At 38.8% G+C, this 11,468-nt stretch overlaps 1 protein-coding gene across 11 annotated transcripts in view; it reads right to left on the bottom strand.

The window, feature by feature from the left end:
- Positions 1-11,468, bottom strand: part of Birc6 (baculoviral IAP repeat containing 6) — a 218,539-nt gene that overhangs the window by 51,682 nt on the left and 155,389 nt on the right. For all 11 annotated transcript variants that reach the window (XR_003846397.1, XM_029554048.1, XM_029554054.1 and 8 more), the window contains 3 exons: positions 10,414-10,610; positions 7,594-7,894; positions 5,193-5,410 (listed from right to left, as the gene is read on the bottom strand). Coding sequence is in view for 10 of the 11 variants with exons in the window: in XM_029554048.1 (XP_029409908.1) it covers positions 5,193-5,410; positions 7,594-7,894; positions 10,414-10,610 (716 nt within the window). In the remaining variant the exon portion in view is untranslated. The remainder of the gene's footprint in view (positions 1-5,192; positions 5,411-7,593; positions 7,895-10,413; positions 10,611-11,468) is intronic.

The following is an 11,468-nucleotide window of genomic DNA, read 5'->3' as shown; positions in this document are numbered from 1 at the left end:
GGAGGGAGGGAGGGAAATACTAAATGCTAAGTCAGAGAACAAAGATATATACAAAAAATTTATTAGAAAAACAGAGGGTAAACCCCCGAGGTCCAAAGAATCAACAAGTCAAAACCAAACAGAGGAAACACAGAAAGGGAAAGGGTTATGAGCCAGATCTTTTCAGAACTCCAATCCAATACTACTTCAGGAGATTTCATCAAAATACCAAAAGGATGTTTTCTATCATAATAGGCAAGACTACTCATACTTCTAGAACGAATTATTCTGAACTTTTTTTCTTGTTCAAAATGCAAGGACCAATTAGATGGCTCAGTGTGTAAAGATACTTGCCTTGCGTAACAGAGAGACTGGATCTCACAAGTTGTCATCTGACCTCCACACACATACCATGGCATGTGCTCCCACCCCATATAAATTTCAGTTAATTTTTAAATTAAAAAATGTTAAAAGAAGCATATCAAGCATTAAAAATGAGACCTGTGTACAGACAGAAAAATGACAGACTTAGCTACATAATCTTAATCTCCATGAAGGCTAAATCTTTATTAATTTTTTGTGGGCTATAAACAATTTTGTATAAATCTAACAGTGCACATGCCCTGGAAGCATTTACAATTAAATTTCAATGGTAACTCACGAAATATATCAATGTTTTTGTTTCTTCTTATGGAAATAATTGCCAAGGAAAAATATTAGATAAAAACAATGTTTCAGGGCTGGAGAGATGGCTCAGTGGTTAAGAACACTGGCTGCTCTTCCAGAGGACCTGAGTTTGGATCCCAGGACTCACATGGCAGTGGCTAACAACCAGTTCTGGGGGATCTGACACACTCTTCTAGCCTCCGTGGGTATTGCACAACATGGATGCACTTAACACTCATGCAGGCAAAACACTCAATACACATAAAAAAATCAAAAAGTAAAAAACAACCCCCCATCAGTACTTCAAATAAATTGGTATACCATTGTAGATACTTAACTGAAAATTTCACTTTTTTATTTATTTTTTATGTATATGAGTATATTGCCTGCATATATATAAGTGCACTCATGTCTTGCAATGCCCGCAGAGGTCAGAAGATGGCATGGGATCCCCTGGAACTGGACTTACAGACGGTTGTCAGCCGCCATGTGCGTACTGGGAATTGAAACTGGGTCCTCTGCAAGAGCAGTCAGTGCTCTTAATCACTGAGCCATTAATCCAGCCCTGAAAATTTCACTTCTTGTAAGGAAGGATAGTAAACACATCACTAAAATTTCATTGCTATATACACATTGACTAAAACAATCAGGTACGGATGAATAAAGCTAGATATTTATGCATTAAAAATAATAAAAATAGGGGCTGGAGAGATGGCTCAGCAGTTAAGAACACCAACTGTTCTTGCAGAAGACCTGGGTTTGAATCCCAGCACCTACATGGCAGCTAACAATTGTCCCTAAGTCCAGTTCCAGGGGATCTGACAGCCTCTTCTGTCTTCCACGGGCATTGCACAACATGGTGCACTTACTTACATGTAGGCAATACAAGCATACACATAAAAAAAAAAAAAAAAAAAAAAAAACAGGAACAGCAACACACACCTGCAGTACAAGCACATGGGAGGCTGAGGCTGGAGGACCACTAGCGTTCAGGAATTTTGGACTAGCATGAATAAATGATTGGGACCTTATTTCAAAAGCAAACCAAAATAAAATTTTATATTTATTATTATTTTATTCTTTGCTTTTGTGAGACAGAGTGTCACTATGTGGGTAGCCTAAAACTCATTATATAAACCAGGCTGGCCTTGAACTAAAGAGTACTGGGATTAAAGGTGTGCACCACCAAGCCCAGCCTAAAACAAAAGTCCTTATGTGAACTATAATATATATACCGAAGAACATAAAATAAAGAAGTCTGACAATTATCATAATGCAGACACTATTCAAGCAAATCAAGAATTAGATCACTGTACCACAGATAGTACCCTCATTCCATCTTTCTCTCTTTTTTTTTTTTTTGTCTTTTTGAGACAGGGTCTCCCTGCAGCCCCAGCTGACCTGGAACTCACTAGGCAGACACCAGGCTGGTCTTGAACTCAGAGATCCGTCTGCCTCTGCCTACCAAGTGTTGGGATAAAAGGCATACACCACCACGCCTCGCTGATCTCTAATTCTGCTACAAAGCTAACAATAATCCTTTTTACTTTAATAATGATTATAATAATGAAGCCATCTTTTTTTTTTTGGTTTGGGTTTTTTTTGTTTGGTTGGTTGGGGTTTTTTTTGGTATTTTTTGAGACAAGGTCTCCTTGCAGCCTCTGCCTCCCAAGTGCTTGGATTAAGACCACCACACCTGGTTTTATGGGAACCATCTTTTCAGTGTTATTGAACACTTAAATAGCTTTTTTTTTTTTTTTTTGGCTTTTTGAAGCAGGGTCTCCCTGTAGCCCCAGCTGTCGTGGAACTCACTATGTAGACCAGGCTGGCCTTGAACTCACAGAGATCCTCCCACCTCTGCCTCCTGAGTGCTAGAACTACAGGCGTGCGCCACCACGCCCTAGCTTTTTATGAGGTGTCCATTCAAGCCTTTCAATCATTTGTCTATTCCCTTGCCTTTTGAAATCTCTATATATTCTGGATTTCATTTTTTCATTACATTTATCTCACAAATAATTTTTTCATGGTGTTAGTCTTTTCACTCTACATTTTTTGCTCCCCGCCCTCTTTAGTTTTCCTGCTCTCACTCCCTTGCTCACTCTGTCCTGTGGTCAGAAGTTAACTTTTGGGGGGGGCCAACGCACAGGATCTCCCTGTAGCCCCAGTTGGCCTAGGACTTGCTATATAGACCAGGTTGGCCTTCATCTAACAGAGAACCACCTGCCTCTGCCTCTTGAGTGATGGGATTAAAGGTATGCGTCACCATGCCTAGTAGAGGCAGGTTCTCACCTTTTACCATTGTGGGTTCCACAGACTAAATTTAGGTTGCCAACCAGCACTTTTACCCACTGGGCTCTCTTATAAGCCCCTTCTTTCTGGTATTTGTTTGCTTTTCATTTTTGGGACAGGATCTTACTCAGGTTGGCTCATACGGCAATCTTTCTGCCTCAGGCTCTCACGTGCTAGGACTATAGGCTGAAGTCAACAGACAAGGCTTCTAATATTTTTGATGAAAAAAGGAAAAGCTCCTTTTCATGAATTTTTTTTGAGTTATTTTTATTTTATGTGTAGGAGTGCTTGGCATGCAATATATTTAAGTGTACCCAGCATGTGCAATGTCTACACAGGTCAGAAGGTCTGGACAGATGTGAGCTGCCATGTGGGAACCAAACTCAGGTCCTCTGCAAAAGCAATTAGTGCTCTTAAATGCTGAGATGTCTCTCTAGCCCTAAGGAAAAGTTCTTAATTGGGAGGGTAGATGAAAAGGTAAGTAAATGATTGTGCTATTTCAATGGGACAGAAAAACTAAATTCTGCTATTAATAATGCACAGTATAACAATTATATTTAGAAAATAAAATAATATATGTATCAAAATGGCAAGAAAGGATTTTGAACAATTTTATCATGAGGAAATCTTAACTGTTTAAAGGTGATCTGTACACTAACTACGATGATCTGATTAAAGTTATGTGGTGTACATGTACTGGGACATTACATTGTATCCTATAATATGAACAATTATGTATCAATTTTTTTCAAAGTTTTTAATTCTATTATGTATGTTAGGTTTTTTTTCCTCCTTATGGGTTAGTGCTTTTCTTAAAATCTCTTTTAAGAAATCTTTGTCTACTGCAAGATCATAAAAACAATAATCATTTGTAGTTAATAGATATCTAATATATTTTCTAATTTGGCATACAATTAGACCTGTCAACTCCTTAATATTAATTGTTTCATACAGAGCACGGAAAGCTTAGAGATTTGTATTGCTAGGACCATACTTACTTCATAATGCTATGATGAGATGCCATGCACCGGGCTACCATATACAAGGCATGCATCTATTATGCATACCTGCCAGAACTGTGTGCCTGGCTTCAAGCTATCCTTGTTACTAGTACCACTGTTTCACAGTAAGGTTTGTACTATGTGTTTGCTACAGCATGCCAAGTTTCTTAAAAATGAATCAGGAACTGCATCAAATTTACGGAATCATTTGGAAAGAAATTATGTAATTGCACTGCTGTATTATCTAATGCATGGGAGCTAAATACAGGGAGAACTATTAAAGAGTTATGTAAATTTTATGAAGAGGTCTTACACATAATTTTCTATTTTTGATGCTATTGTAAAAGGTATCTTTTATGCAAAGAATTCTCTGTGTGTGGGCACATGTTCATGAGGAGGCCAGAAGTCAACATCAGGACTTCAATTGTTCTCCACCTTATTTTTTGAGACATAGTCTGTCACTGAACATGGAGCTCACAGTTTTGGCTAGAACGGCTGGCCTCCTCAGCACTGGGATTAGAGGCATGTGCTGTATCACCTAATTTTCTACATGTGTGCTGGAGAGCCAAACTCACGTCTTCATGCTTGCACAGCAAGTGCTTTACTGACTGAAACGTCTCCCCAACCCTGGAAACAATTTTGTATACTGATCCCATGTATTGTATCCTCAATAAACTGTTAAATCAATTCTTTTTAGATTGTTCTACAATATCAATCAAATCAATAGGAAATAAGAACTTTTTTTTTCTTTTTGTGTCTTACTGTACTAGATAGAACTTATTACTCAATAGTATGGTTCTCTAAAGTTCATAAAGAAGAAAGGATCACAGCATCTATCCAGCACATCAAGGCCAATTAGACAGCTCTGAATAGCTTTCCTACTTTTCAAACAGGTGGGTTAATTTGTGATTTTCTGAAGGATCCTAGTAGAGAACACAAGCAAAAGTTTCTCTTTTATATATTCTACTGCAGACATAAAATGAACTCACATATTCTGAAATATTAGTTTAGAAATAACTTTACGCTTAATGAAGTTTAGCTTAGCATAACTTGAAAGAAAAAAAAAAAAAAAGAAGCCAGGCGTGGTGGCACATGCCTTTAATCCCAGCACTCAGGAGGCAGAGGCAGGCGGATCTCTCTGAGTTCAAGGCCAGCCTTGTCCCCACAGTGAGTTCCAGGACAGCTAGAGCTACAGGGAGACCCTGCCTCAAAAAGACCAAAAGAAAAAAAAAAAAAGAAGAAAGAAATAAAACCTACCTCTGTTTGGTTGAGGCTAGAGTTTGGAACTCGTGGTGCATGGTGACTCAGAGCAGAGAGACAGACAAGAATGAGGTGCAATGCTCCAATTTCTAAAGCCATCCGCCTCAGAAGCACACCATCATCAGTTGTCAAAGGAGTAGCACTAAACAAGCTCCGAAGAACATGGAAAGGGAGAGTGGGAAGCACATTGGCTGATGGAGATTGCAGGATGTGGCCTATAAAAACAGAAGATGACTAAAATTAAAAATACTTGAAAAAATATACAGGACACAAATTAATACTGACTATAAAATTACTTCACTAAATCGATTATAAAGCAGCCTAAATGCCAGGTAGAATCCTATTACTTTAATAACAGTGCCAAGAAAAGGCCTATAAAAACAGTATATACAAACTCTTAAAGTTTACACATACATATGATAACAGCTATCAATGAAATCAAAATTATTACAAACTAGAATATAAAATGAAATTTAACCAGTAAAAAAGGAAATCTCTTTTCTTATTTTAAGACAGGATCTCTATGTAGCCCTGACCAGTCTGGAACTTTCTATGCAGACCAAGCTGACTGCAAAGTTCTGTCTGCCTCTAGGCCCCCATGCCCAGTGAAAAAGAAATTTCTTACAAAAATAAGAAAATAATTTGTTGCCTGGGGAGGGGTTTCCACAGGAATAGATAACGAACAAAGTATTTTCTTTTACACAGTAGTTTTGTGCTGTAGAATCAGAAAGAAGTGCTAAATGTCAGGAACCCAGTGCTATAGGAAGGGGGATGAGCTGAGTGCAGCAAAGGCCGTCGTAACTGTATAATGTTACGTATACGTATATTCACCATATATTCACGACATGAAGTCTATACAGACAGAAAGGCCTTTTTTTTTTTTCTTTTTCTGTTTATGGTCTTTAACAGTCTTAAAATACACTGGTTCTTACTCCTCAAGCTACTTAATACAAACCCTCATAATTTGATAGGTTAAGTTTAAGTTCATAAGTTTAAGTGCATATAATTTTATTGGATTAAATAAACTTTTGCCATAAAGTTTAACAGTGTATTTTTTGTAAATGGCATATGAAATAAAACTACTTTATTCAAAAATCATATGATTCTAAAATAATAGGAAAATTAATTTCTATTAACATTGATGGAACAGCTGTGAACAGTTTTTGTGATGCCGATTAGACTTTAGGCCTGGCACTTAAATTACTTTTCCTGAATCATTTTCTTTTTTCTTTTTTTTCTAAAGTGAACTTTTGACGATGTTATTGGTAATCAGAAAACAAACAAAAAATCTAAGCTTTTCCATGACTTGTTACCATAAGAACTTAAAAAAAAAAAAACATTTTATTCATTATTTTTATTTTATGTGTATGAAGTCTATTGCGTACATGTGTAGGCACCCGTATCATGCAATGCCTGCTGGAGGTCAGAAGAAAGCATCAGAAGTGGGCCTACAGATAGTTGTTAACCACCATGTGCTGGGAATTGAACCCGGGTCCTCTGCAAGTGTAGTCAGTGCTCTTAACTGATGATCCATCTCTCCAGCCCCCGAGTAAGAACTTTTTAAAGGAGGCAGTTTTGCTGTCTTTTCACACAAAAGCCTCATGTAGATGAGACTGTCCTCGAACTCACTATGCAGTGAAGGGCACTCTAGAATTCCTGATCCTTTGGCCCCTGCCTCTCGAGCTCGGAGATTATAGGCACATGCTAGCCTTCTAGCTCATATATTCTGTGCCTCCAAACATTCCTTTCTGAAATAACTCACCCCAAACTAAAACTTGCCTATCTTCTGGGCACCTCACCTCCAAAAGCTGCTATGTCATTTCATTCACTCATCTGGGGGGAAAAAAGTACAGTCATAACACTCAGCTCAAAGCCTTTTATAACTTTTTAGGTAAATATGCTCATGTGACTGGAAGACACATATTTATAACATTCCAATGAAACTCATCAGGTTTTTGCTTTGTTTTGTTTTTATGTGTATAAATTTATTGTCTACATGGGAGTAGGTGCACCCACATCATGCAATGTCTGCAGAGGTCAGAAGAGGGTGTCAGATCCCCTTGTATCAGAGTAATGGACAGCTATTTGCTGCCATGTGGGTACTGGGAATTGAACTCTGGTCCTCTGTAAGAGCAACCAGTGCTCTTAAGTGCTAAACCATCTCTCTAGCCCGATACTCAGCACTTTTGTGAGCACTCAACACATACTTACAAAATAATTATAGAAGCTCTTTAGGAAATATTATGTCTAAAACTGGACCAGGCACCACTGATGATAAGTCATCTAAACAGCCTTACTATAAAAGAAGCACATGAGGAACAGGCAATAATCTGGACAATTTTACTCTACCTACTTGTGCATGTTTTGATAAATTTAATTAGTAACACTAAACACTTACTTCCTTCTCCATCATCTGTCACCCCCAATACCAATCGAAGAAGGCACTGGGCATGTTTCCTCTCCTTCAATAGCACTTCAGCATAGCCCGGAAGGCGGAGAAATAACCCAAAAGCGGCCAAAGAGTGTGCTGGTATGGGAGACATAGTTTGTACTGCTGACTTGATAGGTGGAGGCTCAGATGCGATGGTTTCTGGGGCTTCATAAACTAGCTCCCCAGATTGTTCTATGGTCACCCATTCAAATTGATCACTATCCTTTGGTTTTTCCTGAGTGGTAGATGTCACAACTGGAGCACTCACCTGAAAGAAAAAAAAAAATGGTATAGTATTTGCATGTTTCATTATCAGTTTCAAATGAAGGACTTCGGGAGGCAGCACTCGGGAGGCAGAGGCAGGTGGATCTCTGTGAGTTCAAGGCCAGCCTGGTCTACATAGTGAGTTCAGGTCAGCTGGGACTACACAGAGACCCTGTTTCAAAAAGACAAAAAACAAAAAACAAAAAACCTAACATTGTAACATAAAGACTTAAGGGACTTGTTTTAAATTTTATTATTTTTACGTGTATGCGTGTACTGCCTGCATGTAGACAAGTGCACCTGTATCATGCAATGCCCGCAGAGGTCAGAATAGGCAGTCAGATTCCTTGGGACTGAAGTTACAGACAGTTGTTAGTTGCCATGTGGGTGCCGGGATTCGAACCCGGGTCTTCTGCAAGAACAACCAGTGTTCTTAACCCGCTGAGCCATCTCTCCAGCTCTGAGGGGGCACTTGTTTTAAAAGACAAGGTATCGCCGGGTGTGGTGGCGCATGCCTGTAGTCCCAGCACTTGGGAGGCAGAGGCAGGCGGATCTCTGTGACTTCAAGGCCAGCCTGGTCTACATAGTGAGTTCCAGGCCAGCTGGGGCTACAGGGAGACCCTGCTTCAAACAAACAAAATAACAAACAAACCAGCTGCAATGAGAAAAAAAAAATTAAAAAAAAATTAAAAAAAAAAAAAAAGACAAGGTATCAAATATCAAAACATTATGTTGTCATGAATATGACAGGGTATATGTGAAAACTGTATTTTCCTGTTTATAATTAGTTAAGTAGGGGCTCACAACTGCTTATAAACAACTATAACTGATTATAATTAGTTAAGAGATGACTAGATAGATGGCTCAGAAGTTAAGAAGAGCACCATCTGGCCAGGCGTAGTGGCGCACACCTGTAGTCCCAGCACTTGGGAGGCAGAGGCAGGCGGATCTCTGTGAGTTCAAAGCCAGCCTGGTCTACACAGTGAATTCCAGGACAGCTCGGGCTACAGAGAGACTCTATCTCAAAAAGACCAAAAAAAAAAACCCCCAAAAACAAAAAACAGAGCACCATCTGTTCTTGCAGAGCACCCAGGTGGATTCCCTGCACCCACATGGTGGCTAACAACTGTCCATAACTTCAGTTCCAGGGGATCTGACACCCTCTTCTAACCTCAGAGTGCACTGCACAACATGGGTCTACTTACATACATGTAAACAATACACTCATACACATAAAATAAAATAAATTAAAAAATTAGGTAAGTAACTATAGACAGATTGTATAAGATTATGTAAACACCTTGCAAACTCCAATCATTCATATTAGCATTTTAAAATATTTACTTTTATTTATGTGTGTACGTGCCTGTGTGAATATACTCCGTGTGTGCAGTTGCCCATGGAAGCCAGAAGCAGGTCAGATACCCTGGAGCTTAAGTTACAAGCAGTTGTGAGCTGCCTAACATGGATGCTGTGGTCCTCAAACTCAGGTCCTCTGGAAGAACAACAAGTGACCTTAACCACTGAGCTATTTTTCTAACCCTGTGCCAGCATTTTAAGAACTCTTCCTTGAATTAATGACAGTGCTACCCAGGGCTGACCTTGCAGTTTTGTCATTGCTATAACATTATCTTGCACTGAGCTGTAAGGAAAACATCAGTATGGATTCCAATTTTATTCTATAGTTTATTATACTCTGCTACTTCATTTGTTTTGATGAGTACGTGAATCCTATCTGGCAACTAGAACCCCGTTCAGCAGTCTTCTGCATCCTTATACCTTTAAAACATTAAGGCCATAAAAGACAAAAGCACTGTTATAAAGGTAACTACAGAGATAAGACAACAAAATGCAAAAAACATTCCTAATCTGGATCCTAGGCCTTCATATAAAACAGGAAAAAGGAAAATGTGTCCATTTTTTTAGTGAGATAAGGTCTTGCTATGTAGTCCAGGCTGGCCTCAAACTGGCAATTCTGCCTCAGCCTCCCAAGCCCCAATATTACAAGTGTGTGCTGCAATGCCCACATGATTTTTCCCTTTTGTATGTAAAGAACATTACTAGGACAAATGGTGTAACTGCTGAACAATAAAAGAGCACGGAAAGCACATACATCAAAGACAGTAGCAATAAAGAACATTGATCCAGGCTAAACTAAATGATCTAAACTGGAAATGGCACCTAAGAGAGGAGCAGATGCTAAGTAAAAGGCTGAGTAGTTGTATAGTAATATACTACTAGTATATTATCAGTAGTATAATAACCAAAATTAATTCCATTATCTAAATGACATACAGAAATGAGAATGTAAATGTAATAACCATCACACCAAGATGAAGGACACACTGAAATGACATTCTTCATCATCAGCTAACCCTCATGAAATTCTGCCTGAGCTAACCTGTGACTTATCCAATGCTCTAAGATTGTTGGGCCAGGAATATTCTTGAAAGGTTAATGCAAGTAAGTTAAAGAACAAAGAGCCTCACTATGCAATACGGTACAGTAGGAATCTTAGCTTACCTGCTGAATTACTTCAGGATAGAGCATGGGCAGTCTTTCTGCAATAAGAGCCAGTCCACCCATTCCTGCAAAAACTTGTAATGGTGACTGAATTGGACAGGTTTCAAGTAAAGATTCATCCAATACTCCATCCATACACTCATCACTTGGAGTGAGAGCCTCATCTTCTGGACAGCTACTGATCAACTCTCCATGATCTGCACAATAAATTATGCAAAAACTCAATATGTAAGAAATAATCGATGTTCATTATTCTCATTCCTATATAAAAGCAGATACTATACCGTGCATGATGGTGCATGCCTTTAATCCCAGCACTTGGGAGGCAGAGGCAGGCAGATCTCTGTGAGTTCAAGGCCAGCCTGGTCTATATAGTGAGCTCCAGGCCAGCTGGGAATAGCTACGGTGAGACCGTCTCAAAAAGACCAAAAGAAAAATAAAAATAAAAGCAGATACTGAGGCCGTCTCTGTACAAAACAAAAGAACAGAGGTTGCAAGATGGATTAACAGGTAAAACCACTTGCTGTATGTACAAGTCTGATGATAACCTGGGAACCCATAGTGGAAGGAACAGAACTGGTTTCCAAATTTTGCCCTTTGACCTCCATGAGTGCTATGGCACATGCACACGTGTTTATACACACACAAACACACATAAGACAAAACAACAAAAAAGCTTAAATACCATCAGTATCTAGGTACTATTGTATTAAGGTCAGACACTATCATGACCTTTAAATAGGCTCTGACAGTGCCTTTTGCAATCTCTTAATCATGCAATGCAGAAATACCTAAGAGCATATATGCAGTAAGCCCTGCCTCAAAACTACTAAATGAAAACAATCTGCATTTTAACCTGATTCTGTAGGTGATTTGTAGGTACACAGGCATTTGAAACATACTGTCCTATAGGACAGAGTTCTAAGATATATTGTTTTTCAAAAGCTACCCAAAAGACTATTAGCATATAATGTACATAAAGCATACTTTATACGATTAGGAAAAGTGAATGATGAGAATGACCTCCTGGAAACCAAAAATTATAACATGTTGAT

The sequence above is a fragment of the Nannospalax galili genome, unplaced genomic scaffold (genome assembly GCF_000622305.1).
Source record: "Nannospalax galili isolate Female #2095 unplaced genomic scaffold, S.galili_v1.0 scaffold344, whole genome shotgun sequence".
Taxonomy (NCBI): Eukaryota; Metazoa; Chordata; class Mammalia; order Rodentia; family Spalacidae; genus Nannospalax; species Nannospalax galili.
This window is presented reverse-complemented; position numbering and strand designations above follow the sequence as displayed.